The sequence below is a fragment of the Macaca thibetana genome, chromosome 4, assembly GCF_024542745.1.
Source record: "Macaca thibetana thibetana isolate TM-01 chromosome 4, ASM2454274v1, whole genome shotgun sequence".
Taxonomy (NCBI): domain Eukaryota; kingdom Metazoa; phylum Chordata; class Mammalia; order Primates; family Cercopithecidae; genus Macaca; species Macaca thibetana.
Window position 1 is genome coordinate 133743649 of NC_065581.1, and position 15877 is coordinate 133759525.

At 37.7% G+C, this 15877-nt stretch overlaps 2 protein-coding genes across 4 annotated transcripts in view; one reads left to right on the forward strand and one right to left on the reverse strand.

Annotated features, from left to right (window-relative positions):
- MED23 (mediator complex subunit 23) overlaps positions 1 to 1456 on the forward strand; it is a 47152-nt gene extending 45696 nt beyond the window's left edge. For all 3 annotated transcript variants that reach the window (XM_050786301.1, XM_050786302.1, XM_050786303.1), the window contains one exon: positions 379 to 1456. In XM_050786301.1, coding sequence (XP_050642258.1) covers positions 379 to 546 — 168 coding nt within the window. In that variant the 3' untranslated portion in view covers positions 547 to 1456. The remainder of the gene's footprint in view (positions 1 to 378) is intronic.
- A 2788-nt stretch (positions 1457 to 4244) lies between these two features.
- On the reverse strand, positions 4245 to 15407 carry ARG1 (arginase 1). Its single transcript, XM_050786304.1, has 8 exons — positions 15216 to 15407; positions 11861 to 11933; positions 9289 to 9463; positions 7173 to 7332; positions 5857 to 5951; positions 5421 to 5525; positions 5087 to 5223; positions 4245 to 4836 (listed from the first exon to the last, which is right to left on the reverse strand). The coding sequence occupies exons 1-8, from the start codon at positions 15270 to 15272 to the stop codon at positions 4670 to 4672; spliced, it is 969 nt and encodes a 322-aa protein (XP_050642261.1). The 5' UTR covers positions 15273 to 15407; the 3' UTR covers positions 4245 to 4669.
- Positions 15408 to 15877: the final 470 nt, after the last annotated feature.

Consider the following 15877-nt stretch of genomic DNA (forward strand, 5'->3'; position numbering starts at 1 on the left):
TAAAAGAATGATCAGCTTGTTGGATGTATGAAATTTCCTGTGTAAACTCTGCTAGCTTTTGGTAGTGGGATGACTGGCTAGCTAGATAAGTGGATATACTTTTGTAAGTATATGCCTATATATGAATATACATATGGTTCATGTACAAACATGCATATAGAATATATAATGGGTGTGTGTGAGGGAGAATGTGTTGTTTCTCATGCAAGAAAGAATTGTATCTGCTTTTCGTAAAACACAGAACATGTTGAGAAACTTCTCATCTACCCCATGCCACTCCTTAGTTTATTGTCTCAGGATATGTGTAAATCCTGCTTTAAATGTGAGAAGTTGAAATTCTCTGATTAAAGTACGTTTTAATGTGTTTTTATTTCTTAGGTAGAGAAAATTATCTGTAACTTAAAACCAGCTTTAAAACTTCGTCTTCGATTCATCACACACATTAGCAAGATGGAACCAGCTGCAGTGCCTCCACAAGCTATGAACAGTGGGTCTCCAGCACCTCAGTCTAATCAGGTGCCCGTGTCTTTACCGGTAACTCAGTGAAGCCAGACTGTACTGTGGAGAAAGTGGAAATACATCCGTCTTTGAGAATGGACTCAAACCTTTTCAATCTGAATGTGATCACGCTATGGTGATAGAAGCAGTGATGATGTTCAGATTGTTTTATTTTGATTCAAATGATGAATCTGTGGACACCTTATAACTCCCATCTCCCTATCTATATTTTTGTCTCTAAGAGATCAAGTAAGATACGTGTTGTTCATATTTATAACAACTTATTAGAGCTACATAGGAACATAGAGGTTATCTGTGATCAAAGGACTTTTGTCATTGGCACTTTCAGTCTTTCCTATTCTAGCCGTTGTTTTTGTTTGTATTTTTTATTAATGACATATTTAGTCTTCAGATATATTATTTTAAAGGCACCACACATGTAAAACAGTTATTACAAATATTTTATGCATAAATCTCTTGGTAGATTTTCAGAATAGTAAGATTTTTATCAAGAAAAAGAATCTAGACTTTGTTGCGTTGTAGGAGCAAACAAGGCTTCTATTCTTTTTAAAATGACTTGAAATTTTGTTATAAATTTCCATAGTTTCTATCAAGGTCAGTTGGTAGTTTTATTACCTTTGCTATGGATTCGAACTTAACTGTATAAAATGAGTTGGAAGCCATGTAAGAAAATAACATCTGAAAGTTCTTGAACTTGATTGATTCTCCAGTTTCTTTTTTTAAAAATAATTGCTTTTGCAGATTGACACTCTCACCTGACAGATGACATAATTCTTCAATTTTTATAATCTTAAAATTTTTTAATTTTGTATTTGTAAATACAGTACACATTTTATTTCTTCAGAATTTCTTGGATTTTGAGAGACATTGTTAATTTTGGGGGAATTGGCATTGTGAAAGACTTGAAAACTAATAAGTAAAGTCTGCTGAATGAATATACCACGTGATAGTTTCATGACTCCTTTGGAATGAATGTCGGCTGTGTGCCAGGCGGTGTGCTGGCTGGGGTCAGTTGGAAATGCGGTATTCTGTGGGTCCTACACTACAGTTGGTGACTGACATTGGCCTAGGAATTAAGAGTTACAGATTCTTTTTGAAAGAACTAGTGAATTTAACCAACTGTATTTCAAATTCATATTTCTAAATACATTCCTCCTAGAACTTTATTTTCTTTGTAGCTCATGTTATTGCCATCACTAAATCATTACTGGCCATGCAAGTCCAGCTAAAAATTTATATAATGGTAAAAGTAATTTTTGCAGACTCAGACTCATTCTTTTTTTTGTTTGTTTGTTTGTTTTTTGTTTTTTGAGACAGAGTCTCGCTCTGTCGCTCAGGCTGGAGTACAGTGGCATGATCTCGGCTCACTGCAAGCTCTGCCTCCCTGGTTCATGCCATTCCCCTGCCTCAGCCTCCTGAGTAGCTGGGACTATAGGCGCCCGCCACCATGCCCAGCTAATTTCTTTTTGTACTTTTAGAAGCGACAGGATTTCACCGTGTTAGACAGGATGGTCTCCATCTCCTGACCTCGTGATCCGCCCGCCTCGGCCTCCTAAGGTGCTGGGATTGCGCGTGAGCCATCACGCCTGGCCCCTTTAGACTCATTCTTAAAATTACCCAGAAAAAATGCTAGAAATTATTTCAAGTATTAATCTTAACATAGTGTCAGTATATTCTTGCTGCCTTGAGGAATTTGTTGCTTTTTGATCCTAGAATGAGAATAAAATTATGACTCTAGTATTATACAAACAGAGGAAATGAAAATCAATATAATCACTTTCTCAAGGACATGAACATTCTAATTAATTTATTAAAAATTCAGTTTTCCCTCTCTAGCTTAAAAACATGGGAATGTAATTTCCCTGGATAGGCTTTTAAGTACGTTTTTAATCAGAGACTAATGGAAGACAAAAACTTTATTTGGGTTTAGAATACAGCAGAGGGGGAAAAAATGTCTTTGTATTTATCATATCCTAAAAGTTTTTCTTTTTGAAAATTAATAGTAAGTTTAGAGTGGCTCTGTCCAGTATGACTTTCGGCAGTGATGGAAATGTTCTTTACCTGTGCTATTCAATACACTAGTTAGTAGCTACATTTATCTATGAGGCATATGAAATGTGGAACTGAATTTTTTAATTTTATTAAGCTTTAAATGACCACATGTGGTTACTGTATTAGACAATGTATCTTGTGAGATCCATTATAATTGCTACCATCTGAAAGTAATTCAATAAAATGTGTATCTTTCGAAGGCCTAGTAAAGGTAACAGTTTTTAAATTCTGTGTTACATTTGAAAAATCAGATTGTAGGGGCCCTTTATCATATACTGTTAAACCAAAAACACAGAAGAAATCCATTCATGGACCTGCCTTTTTTACAGAACCCCTGGGGTTTTCACATTAATTGCTGGGAGGAGAAAAACTTTGCTTCCCTTGTTTTGATTACTGTTTACTCTGGTTTGTTTTTTCCATTTTCCTTACTACATTCCAGAACGGAGATGAGTTTTTAGGATATGGCTAAACTGTAATTGTAGTGAGTGAAAGGTGAAACATTGGAAGCGACAGATAATTTTAGATGACATCCTCAGCTGAATTAGTAATTATTAAAAACAAACTAGCAATTTGATTTATGTGGGTCCTGAATCGATTTTGGGGAATATCTTTTTTTTTTTTTTCAGGGTCTCATTCTGTTGCCCAGGCTGGAGTGCATTGGCGCGATCTGAGCTCACTGCAACTTCCGTCTCCTGGGCTGAAGCAGTCCTTCCACCTTAGCCTCCTGAGTAGCTGGGACTACAGATGTTCACCACCATGCCCAGCTAGAGTGTGTGTGTGTGTGTATTTTTTATAGAGATGGGGTTTCACCATGTTGCCAGACTGGTCACAAACTCCTGGACTCAAGCTCCTTGTCCTCTCAAAGTGCTGGGTTTACAGGTGCGAGCCACCACACCCAGCCAGGAATATCTTCCATCTCCCAAAAGGCTACTTGAATAGCAACCATGCTTTGAAAATATTAACCAGAATCATGTATGAGGCTTAGAAAAAGTAAAATGTGGACATCTAGCCCAATGAACTTGGAGATTGCCCAAACCTATTATTACCCATTTTACAGTTGAAGAAACCATAGCCAGGGAGTTTAAATAGCTTCAAGGCCTCACAGTGTTTTGGGGATGATGATTTCACTGTGACTTTTAAAATGTTTTGTTTTTTAAATTTTTTTGTTTTTAAGAGACAGTGTCTCACCTGTTACCAAAGCTGGAATACAGTGGCGCAATCATAGCTCATTGCAGCTTTGAACTCCTGAAATCAAGTGATCCTCCTGCCTCAGCCTCCAGAGTAACTGGGACTACAGGCATCTGCCACCACACCCAGCTAATAGTTTTATTATTTTATTTTATTTTATTTTTTAGAGACAGGGTCTTGCTGTGTTGCTGGTCTCAAGTTCCTGGCCTCAAGAGATCCTCCCATCTTGGCCTCCCAAAGCAGTGGGATTACGGGCATGAGCCTACAATTCTTAAATACGTCCTGCTTAGTATTTTTAAGCAGGACATATTGTGAATGTGGGGGGTGTGTGTGTATGTCTGTTGCATGTATTTAGAAATATGTAGACACAATACAATCTTCGTAGTTTTTAAGCAGGACATATTGTGAATGTGGGGTGTGTGTGTGTGTGTGTGTGTGTGTGTGTGTGTGTGGCATGTATTTAGAAATATGTAGACACAATACAGTCTTGTTTTAAAGAGTTTATTATAAAAAAAATCACATCTTTTGAACGACATGAACACATAGTACCTTTCCAGATGGGGTAGCTTTGTCTCCCGGTTCCAGGAGTCTCACTCTATGTATGGGGTCTTATGTAAATGTGCTTATTTTTAATGCCAGCAAATTTTTAATTGGAAATCAATGTATGCTTCTCTTTCTAAGGATAAGTCTTTTGCCAAGTTAGAAAATACAAGCTTTTAAATTTTGAGAAAGTTAGAATTTCCACATCTTGAATTTTATACCAAGAGGGAATTTGTAGAGTTTTATACTAATTGGAAAAACATTTTTCTGAAAGAACAAATCTTTAGGAAGACAACTCTATGTTTAAGTAAATGATTAGATTTCTAATTATGCCATTAGCTATGAGATTTGTATCGGATGTTTCCCACATTTACTTAGGTGGGTTAAGGTAGTCAATAGGCTTGTGATTACCCTCCCGAGCAACTCCAAAGCAAGCCAAGGTTATTGCTACTGCTGTGTTCACTGTTCGAGTTACTTCTTCTGGTGTCTTCCCCAGGGATGGGTTCACTTCCATTATATCTAATCCCGAGAGTAGCCCTACAACAACAAATTGTAATAATGTAATTTATAAAATAGTTGACATTTTGAAATTAGCACAGACAGACTTGAAAGATTATCCACTAACAGAAAAAGGTAGTAACCAATGGAAAACACTTTAGTTATTGCATCATGTGATTGATGGACATTCTGTAAGTGTCAACTGGGACTTGTTTTCAGGTCAAGGAGGTATGAATATATATTAGTCAAGTGTACACTTGCTTCTCTATTCCCTCAGATTGTTAACTACCTGTTTTGTAGATTTCTTCCGTGATGTAGAGACCTTCTCTGTATGACAGACCTCCCACGACTGGTGTGCCAGTAGCTGGTGTGAAAGATGGGTCCAGTCCATCAACATCAAAACTCAGATGAATTGGCCTTTTCTTTCTTTTAAAAAATGGGAAAGGATTTCACTTTAAGATTGATGGCTTCACATTTCATCAATAAATATATCTGTTGCCTTGCTTTATAAAAAGTAGCAACCCATTATTTCACATAAAGACTTTATTAATAACTTACATTGGTTAATGTCAGTACCAACTTTTTATGTTACACACACGTGTGCACACACAAAAGAATCCTACCTTCCTAGTAGATAGCTGAGTGTTTCTTCCATCACCTTGCCAATTCCCAGTCTGTCCACTTCAGTCATTGAAAAGTATTTAATGCCTAGAGTTTTCAAAATGTAGCTATAAAAGAGAAATTAAGATAATTAATAAGGCTGACTGTGCCTGCCTGTCTCCTTTTAAGGGAAATATCAATATAGTAAAATATATAAAATATTTAGGTTCTGTGAACCTAACTCAATATAGTTTTATTTGTATTTTAACAGCAAGTCAATTGAGATTTAATTGCCTGGATACATATGTATGTACATGTATATAAATATGTGTGTGTGTGGGTGTATGTGTGTGTATGTGTCTTGATCTTTAATTTTCTCTCATAGATTTGGTCAGTAAAGCACATCTAGCACACAAAGGGACAAAAATGAAGGCAAATCACATCAAGGAATAAGCTTACTGTTCCCCAGGGTCCACGTCTCTCAAGCCAATATACACAATATCCTTGGCAGATATGCAGGGCGTCACCCAGGAGAATCCTGGCACGTCGGGAATCTAAAATTGCAATGTTTTCACTTGGTTATGTGTGATTCTCTTGAACAAATCCTACATTCAAAGGTAAAGACACTTATTGGACTGCAAATATCTTATATTTAGAATATAAATATAGAAGAAATCGTGTAAAAATTATACACAATTAAGAAGGGGATGTGTGCCTCCCCTTGATTGCTTTGACTTTGCCTTGAACCACTTGGCATTTACCTACTTTGTGCCCCATTCCTGCTGGGCCCTTCTTTCCCAGGGCTCCTCTATAAAGAAATGAGTGTGCTCCCATTACTTTGGTAGCTTCCTTCTTTACTTCCCTTTCTCAGTAAGTCCTTAATCCAGAGGATGGCCTAGAGCAGCTGAGGGAAATTCGTGACCTGTCCTTTGGTTATTCACATCATAATATGATGATATCTGCTTTGTCCTGGAGCCACGTTTAGTTTTTCCCATGTGCTAGGTAGATACTTTGCAAGTTTATAAACCCATCCCTTGGTCATTAGTTCAAAAGACATTATTTCTGAGCATTTAACATAAGGAGGTTTTAACCTCTCGTATCATCATAAGGACAAAATATTATAATTATATCAATAAAAACTTTATTGATACACTATGGCATATCAACAAAAGTTATAAACTATAATATTAAATCTTAATCTGACATTTTATTTTCCATCTTTTAGAAAAGAAGTTTCTAGGGAGCAGGGAGATTGTTCTTTCTCTTATGATTTAGACAGGTTCTTCTCCCAGTAAATACGTTAGTTCATAAACCATTGTATCTGAAATTTTCAAATTTCTTTTTTGAAAAGACTCTATGATATAGAAAGACTACTCGGTAAGAATGCAGGACTGTGTGGCATGTAGTGGAAAGAGGAAGGAATGAGGAGGCCTGGTGCTAGCCCTTGCTTCACTATAGGCTTGGCATATATCTTGGGAAAGTTGGTTAACCTCTGAACCTCCAGTGACCTGTTTATAAATGATTACTCTCTGCCCCACTTACTAAAAGGATAGTTTAAGAATCATCAGAGAAAATATATATTAAGTCAGTTTGCAAGGCAGAGATAGAGAGCCTCACTGCCTTTTATCAACCAACCCTTTGCTTACTGGCTGCAGAGAAAATGACTTGAGATTACACCAAGAATAAGATAACATGGAATTTCTCATTTCCCTTCCACCTCCTGAATGTCTCCTAAAAAGTGTTCTTTCGCACTAGAGTACCAACCAGTCTTTTACCTTTCCTTTTAGTTCCTTCAGGAGGAAAGATACAGGTTGTCCATGCAAGTTTCCAGTTGTGGTTGTCAGTGGAGTGTTGATATCAGTGTGAGCATCCACCCAGATGACTCCGAGATCAGGGTGGACGCTGGCATGGCCAGAGATGCTTCCAATTGCCAAACTTTTGGGGAAAAATTTTGTGTGAACATCAAGTTTGCAGTGTCACTACATACATCATATTATTCACTCACTTAGTGCTCCCACTTGGTTTTCCTTTAAGTCACAGTGTCTGATATTTCTGATAGATTCTAAATTGAAGATGCCAATCAGTTGTAACAATAGAGGAAACATCACTTACACTTAGTGCTTACTAACTAGTTATATTTATATCGATTGCATTACTAAAAAAATTGTGATTTTTCCCCCAAAATCCACCTCGTAAGAAAACCACAGATTAGAGCTTAGCCAAAAAATAAATGAGTATAAAAACACTAGCTACACAAGAAATTCCTTAGCATGAGACACTGTTCAATTCTCAGAGTTAAATTTGGATCATTTTCTGCACACTGATCTCTCTTGGGAAATACTTAATTCTCTCAAGTGAACTATGACAAAGTCCTTCAATTTTTCTTAAAATCCAGCTCTTTTATAATTTGGGAGCATCACTCAGAGGTTCTTACATGTTCTTACTCAGAAGTTCCTCAGCCAGCGTATGGCGTGTGTGTTCACTCATTCTATTCAATGCATCTAGTTACCCACTCAACCAGGAACAAAGTTCATCCCAAATACTTCAAGCTCCAGACATTTTGCTGGAATGGAAGACATAAATGATATCTTGCACAGAAGTTAAAAGTTAGGATATATTAAGTTGGTGCAAAAGTATTGCGGTTTTGCCATTTGAAAACTGCAATTACTTTTGCACCAAGCTAATACTATACAATGCCTGTATTCTCCCATTTGTGAATGTTTAAGTATCACTCAGAGAATCATTAGCTTTTAGATTCTCGAAGTGAAAGCAATCATGCCTTCATGTTCAGGTATGGATTATTCAATGTAACGTTTGTTTTCCCTTCAGGTTTCTTGTCTTTTGCCATGTGCCATTCTTCAGATTTCCATTTACAAATTTCTCCACTTACAAAAGAAAACGAGCCTCGGTTTCCCAATTGCAGTTTTGATACAGAGGCCCTGGTAACAGTTTGGCTTTAGAAGAGGAAACCGAGGAGGCCTGAAGTCACTGAGCTCAAGAGCCATAGAAGTGTTTCTGGTTTTAGATCTAATCAGGCCTCTCAGAGAAAATTATCCTAGGCCTTGAGGGTAAATATTTAAAAAGGCTCATGCACAAAAATGGTCTCTGTCACATTATTTGTAATGGTGAAAATTACAATGTAACCTGAATATGTGACAATATGTACATATATAGCGATGTAACCCCTTGATGAAAAATCATGCAGCAACTAAAAAACTGATGCTTATGATGCTTATGCACATCCCATGAAGCAACAAGGAAATTTGCACTATAGAGTGAGAACACAACATAGACATCTGTCTGTCTCTCTCTCTCTCTCACACACACACACACACACACACACACTTGTTAAACAAAGTCATCATGTACAAGGAAAAAAAAGATGCCATGAAAGAAATGTGCCAGATTTTCAATTCTGGTTGAAATGGTTGTTAGAGAAGTACGATTATCACTTTTTTTTCTTGTGTGTGTGTCTGATGCTTTCAAAAATGTTATAATCATTATTTTATAATGAAAAACCCATACTTTGAAATTGTTGACCTATATGAGTTGTATGTATTATCGGCAATTAAGAACAAATAAGCTATGAATTGCCTCATGTACTTATTTAGAAATGTAAGCTTGTGATGAATATTTAGATGAAATCCATTCATATTTCATACATTTTCTGCTGTACTAGGTCAAAATACAGATATTGTAAGACTTCACATTGAGCTAAGTCTGTTTCTATAATAAAGTTAGTAACCTACAAAATTTTTTAAAGGCAGAAAATTTGATATTAAATATAGGTCAATGCTTTTCCATCTATATTTCTATATTTTCTCTCTTCTTCTGGCCTTGGTTACATTTCCTTTGTGCCAGACTCCCATAGACACAGTTATTCAACAAGACCTGTGGTCTCCACCCAGCACCAGGCTGATTCTTCCATTCTTCTTGACTTCTGCCACCTTGCCAGCCAGCTGTTCAGTCGCTTTTCCCACAGACCTTGGATTCTTCACAATTTGAAAGGGACTGTCATTAGGGATGTCAGCAAAGGACAGGTCCCCATAATCCTTCACATCACACTCTAAAATTAAAAGTTTTTAGTTACTAAATTAAAAAGTAGATTACAAATCAGTCTATGTAGGATGATCCCAATTATATAAAATAGGCATATATTCACAAGTATAAGCAAATGAAAACCCTGAAAGGTCTGTAAATCCCAGGAAGGTAGACCCATGTCTGCTTTTGCTTGACATGTTACCAGTACCACACACTGGTGCAGCTGTATACCAGGCTCTCAGTAAACACTTCTTGAATTCATCCAGTTAGACTAGACACCAAAATATAACAGTGATAATCTTCTGGCTTGGGCTTAATAGGGAATGTCACTGTCTCTGTCTGTCTGTCTCTCTCTGCTTATGTACTTTTTACCTTTCTATAGTAAGCATGCTTCATTTTGATAAAAATTAAATATATATATATCAATATATATATATGTATTCCCAGAAAATTTAAAAAGCACTGGTATATTTTCATCTGGATACACACACACACACAAAATATCCATTGAACCTGCCTCATAGTGGTATTATCATAAATAAATAAGAATATGTGAATATGTGCTTAGCACTGAACCTAACACTTTGGAAGCTTAGGAAATAAAGCTTTTTAGTTATTCTTTTTAGTAAGGAAAATTGGCAGGTAACCCCAGATTCCTAAGGACTGAGTGTGCTCCCTAAAAGACCTTGAATTAGGCTTGAAAAGTAGAGAGTTTCACGTAAAACTGTGATATGGAATCAGTTCAGTGTTCTGAACTAACTGGCCATTAAATATGGTATTTGTTACATGTATGTCTGAATCTGATTTAGTAATGCCTCCAAAAAATTTCACCTGCTGTAACACATGACCAAATTATTCTTGTCAGTTAAGGGACAAGTCCATTTACCCAAGCATTCTGTTCTCAGCTGGGTGTCTGTATTTGTCTTTTTTTTTTTTTTTTTTAAGATTTACGAGATGTAATTCTTGTTCACTAAAACTCACTGGTTTTAAGTGTGCAGGTCAATGAGTTTGAAAAAATCTAGTCTTGAAACCACCACCACAATCAAGATTTAAAACATTTCCATTCTCTCTCGAATTCCATCCTGCCCCTTTAAAGGCAATTCTTGCCCCCAACCCCAAGAACTGCTGATCTGCTTTCTTTTGCTATGCTTTTGTCTTTCCAGAATGTTGTATCAATGGAATCACACAATGTGTAGTCTTTTGTGTCTTAGCCTGCTGTTTTTCAGATCCACCATGTTCTTGCCTGTGTCTGCAGTCCATTCCTTTTTATTTTTTTTCTGGAGATGGAGTCTCGCTCCGTCACCCAGCCTGGAGTGCAGTGGCGCAATCTTGGCTCACTGCAACCTCCACCTCCCAGGTTCAAGCAGTTCTCCTGCCTCAGCCTCCTGAGTAGCTGGGACTACAGGGACTACAGGTGCATGCCACCACGCCTGGCTAATTTTTTGTAGAGATGGAGTTTCACCGTGTTGCCCAGGTCTTGAACTCCTGAGCTCAGACAGTCCGCCCACCTTGGCTTCCCAAAGTGGTAGGATTACAGGCCTGAGCCACCGCGCCCAGCCAGTCCATTCCTTTTTGTTGTTGAGTACTATCTCATTGCATGGATGTGACACTTTTTGTTTAACCATCTACCAGTTGATGGGCATTTTGCTGTTTCCATTTTTTGTTTATTATAAATATTGCTGCCCCCACACATTCAAGTACAAATCTCTTACCCAAGAGAAGTGAAAACTTGTACTTGAATATTTGTAGTTGTACTTCTCTGCACCCAGAAGTAGACCTGCTAGGTTAAAATGTAAATATATGTTTACCTAAGAAACTGCCCACCTACTTTCAAAGTGGCTGTATTATTTGCATTCCCATCAGAAACATATGAGGGTTCTAGTTGCTCCACATCCTGACCAACACTTTATCAGCATCTTATATGTAAAGATAACAGATAATTGAGCCCATACTTTAAAAATATATGTAAATTTACATTTGCATGCTTATGCATATGTGTATATATATACACACTGCGCAAACACTAGGCACTATTGTTATTATCATTATTACTGTTTTATTTTATTTTATTTCACAAATGGGGTCCTGTTGCTAGTAGCATACTTCCTGCTGCACCTTGCTTTCCATTTGCTGTTTCCCCGGCTCCCCTACCATCCACCCCAACCCCCGTTCCTGCATATGCAATTTCTCTTATACTGTAGTTTGGCTGGAAAGACAAAATATCTGAGTGAGGATGTACATCAGCAATTCCTGAGCATTCTCCCCATGCCCTGCTGTTTTTGTAGGATGTGTTTCTCAGGTTAAAGCCAGTACCGCAATTCTGGTGTAAATATTCCAGACACACTCCAGGTTGACAGGGGCCTGCTCCTTCCTTCAGAGTGGGGAGGAAATCAGGCTGATCATTTTTCAATTTAAAAATTACCTTGTTCTTCAAGTTTCTCAAGCAGACCAGCCTTTCTCAATACTGTAGGGCCTTCCTCCACCCCTCCTCGTGGCTGAACAATTAAAAAATAAAGTACTTCAGACATTATCATGACCATCAGATGCTCACAGCAGGAACCCTTTTCATTATTTAATCAGTTGAACTGTAACTATCATTTTTTGAGTTCCTACAGAGCCAGGAATTTACATCATCTCTTTTAATCTTCACAGCAAGGTAGACTGAATAACTCTTATGCCAAATAGAAAGAACTAGAATCACAAAGGTTATATGGTTTTTAGACTGGCACACAGCTAATAAGTGGCAGAGCCTGTGTTCATATTCAGGTCTTTGGATTCCAAAACCTGCATCCCCTCTTCCCGTCAACCCATGTTATCAACATAGTGAGCACATAGTTTGTGCAAAAGCAGTCTGGTAGATGAGATCCAATAATGAAAAAGCTTTTGACTTTGATAGGAGATGTGGGCACTTAACCCCAATTACAATACATAGCTGCTTCAATGATGACATAAAATGTAGTAACAAAAACAGGATGCCCTTAATACTACTGGGGACAGGGTGTGTCAGTAAAGGCTGCAAGAAATAAATACTGTTTAAGCTGAGTCTTGCTACATGAGTAGGTAGTTAGGAAAACAAGACAGAGTGATGGAGAAACTCTGCAAACCAAGGGAACAATTGGGCAAAAGCATCGAAAGAGTGTGACATGAAAGAGGCCTATGTGCATGTACTCACAGCAGTAAGCTAGAGCTCTTGGGGAGAAAGCAGGCAACAGGAAAAGTCATCACCTGGGAGCTGAAAACTACAAACAAAGACCAACCCACTAATTTCAAGTTTTGGCCTACTTAAACAGCAGATGGGAAGTTCTACCCTTGCCGTTTTGACATTAGGGAAGCTAACACTCTTCCTCCAAGGGGCAAGTCTTCCTCAGCTCCCTGAACAATTAGAGGTCTAAAGGCACAGTTCTTTTCTGAATCTTTCTGATTTTAATTTCCGACAAGCTTTTAGATCAGAAAATGATTACATGTTGTCAGATGAGACAATGTGTTAAAAGACACGTGTGTCTATCTTTCAGATTGGGGCTGTGGCATCAAAGCAAGCAAATATTTCTTCCCCATTCAAAGGAACAGAAGACTTGCCCTGGGCGCCAGGCAAATCCTTTATGTCAAATTCCTGTCCCTAGCAGCAAGGCACCCACCCTATCCTCTGCCTGACACATTTTGCTTCTTTACTACCTTTTTGCTTGACACGCCTCCCTCTCCCCAGTCAAGTAGACACAATTTCTCCTTCTTTCAACCCCAATAGGGTGCTGCTTGGTTCATGTTTTGCCTTTAGTTTTGTGACTGTTTTTGTCTTTTCCTCATTGTTAGATTTCAGTCCAGGTTGCTTTACATTTGGGGCCTATATTTTGTAGTGTAGAGCTGACATATAGTAGATACTCAATCCTCAGTTTGATAAAACTCATTGGCTTTTTTACCCTTCTTCCTTTCAGACTTTAGAACAAAGCTCATAGACCCCTTAGTTGACACTCTATTTGCTATAACACAGCCATTACATTTTCTAGCATTCATTTTTATTTGTTTTATTCAAATGGCTTCTCATGATTGGGCTTTCCTCTTGCTTGCTCTATCTGCCCACTTTGGAAATTGCTTTGTCAGCTCCACTGACTTTCTAAGCTGGGCCCAATCCCTCAATGGCCACAAGTATAAAGTCACCTTTGGAGTTGAATAGTCTGAAGAGACATCAGTGCAAATCAAGGGCATAGGCATTGGAATCAGATTATCTCGTCTGGAATTATGCAGTCAAGCCTGTGTGATGTTGAGCACATTACCAAACCTCTCTGAGCCTTTTTTTAATCCAACTGCAAGGTAAAAATAATACCTACTTTATTGTTTGTTCACTGCCTTGCAAGCCTTTCAACGAGGTGAGACAGGGATTAAGCCCTTTCTCAGACTCCACATTTTAGTCATCTGCTCTCTAATCATTTCCTTTTGCCTACCTGTCAAACCTGTAACTCCTTTAGGTGAGGACAAATACATCTTGGCCATTTTATCCTCTCTACTCTGTGACTTAGTGTAAAAAAATCTCTCTCTCTTAGTCCTTACAATCATGAGACAATGAACTCCATTCTCATGACCATGTTTTAACGGGAGAAGGGTGGTAGAAGGAGGAGACTTGCTTCCCTTTTGTCAATTTTTAAAATTATATATTTATTATAACCTGTTCAAGAGTAGGTGAGAACAGTGTGGATTTTAAAAGGAGCACTTCTGTGTCAGCAAAATGTCCCTGTGTTTGGGAGAGACTTTTGGAGGATTTCCAGGAGAAGCAAAGTAGTATTTACTGACAGTTCAAATGCTGTTTGGGCCTCTAACCTCTGGCCTCTCTCAATTTGTTTTGCAGTAAAAAGTCAGAGTACACAGCAAGGGTTCCAAATTAAAAGGAAGCAAAACGCTGCCCAGATTCTGAGAAACCTGGAGAAAATCAACCTTAGCAGTTTCAACTCACACATTGTCTTGTTTGATTTTGTTCTTTGTTTTTTACCCTTTTTGAGCACAGATGTGTGTTGAAGTCTATGGTGTTCTGTCATCACACAATCTTTACTAGAATAAGTGTGCCCAGGCAGAAAAAAAAGTGTGTTCAGATGTTGCTGGCATGTGTGGATTCACAGCTGGTGGCTCTAAGGAAGTCTGGGAGTTTCATAAATCCATTAAAATCCTTTTAGAGTCGCCAAACTGCAGTAGGATTTTCTTTCTTTTTTTGTTCTTTTTTCCCCTTCCATGTGAGGTACATAAAGGATTCTACCTAGACCATGAATGAACAGTTTCATAGAATCATTAAAAACCTAACATAACATGAATTATTCACAAAGTTGCATGAAGCAATAATATTTCAGTTATCCAAATCATAAGAAGTCTGACGGTTACTGCCAAACTATTAAATTTTTCTAGGCATTAATTATGTAACTAAACAAATGTATTTCTTAAAATTCTCTCTTCCTATACATACACACAGTAACATCAAAAACAAGAGCAACTAAACCTAAATGAGTAGCTACAATGCAGAAATAGTCCATTTCAATTCAAAGAAAAATATTTTCTCCTAAAAAATATGAGAAAACATTCTGTAGGTTCAAATGAATTTAGCTCTAGCTGAGATCAGGAGCCACAAGAGTAAGTGGGTATGTGAGTATAATTATACAATGTTGGAAAATGGTGAGAGGACTTTAAAATATAGGTTGTATCAGAAAATTGAACTAACTAGACAATAACACCTTACAAATTTCGAAGTCCAAAATTTTCAACTAAATTCCAGGAATTCAAAGAAAGACTTTTTTCCTTACCTGTCCCTTTGAGAAAGGAGCTCCAATAATCCCAATGGTTCTGGACTTAGCACTCATGCTCTGACACTTCTCTTTGCTGCACTTGAGCTCTCCAGTCAGTCAACCCTCAATGACAGAGGGCACATCTTTTTTTTCCATTTATACTTGGGTTGAATAAACAACCTTTATTCTAATGAGGACAGCTGGCTCCACCCACTAAACCGAAGAATGACAGAGTCAAGAGTCTTGCAATTTTTCATACATGGAGTAACTATAATTCCTCTGAGTCTAGGTCTCTAATTAAGTGACAATTATTCATGTTCTTACTTCACACTCTTTTTAAAAAGCCAGCCAGATGGCATTAACCTAGACTTAGACAATTGACAAGTTTCACAACTACAGAAGAAGTCCTATTGTTCTGGCTCAGCGAACTCAGGGCAAGGCACTTTCCTCCTCCAGATCTCTGAAGACCTCCTTGTAGAAGAAGGGCCAGGCTTGGCAGGATTGTCTATCACATCCCTTCCAGCCCTAATATCCTGAGTTAAGATTTCACACATGAGGTTAAACGATTAATCCATGAGACACATTTCATAAACCTTTAGGGTACACTATCATAAAGAGTATATAACTTTCTTTTTTAAAATTATTACTTTAAAAAATTAGTTACTTGATTGGTAACCCAG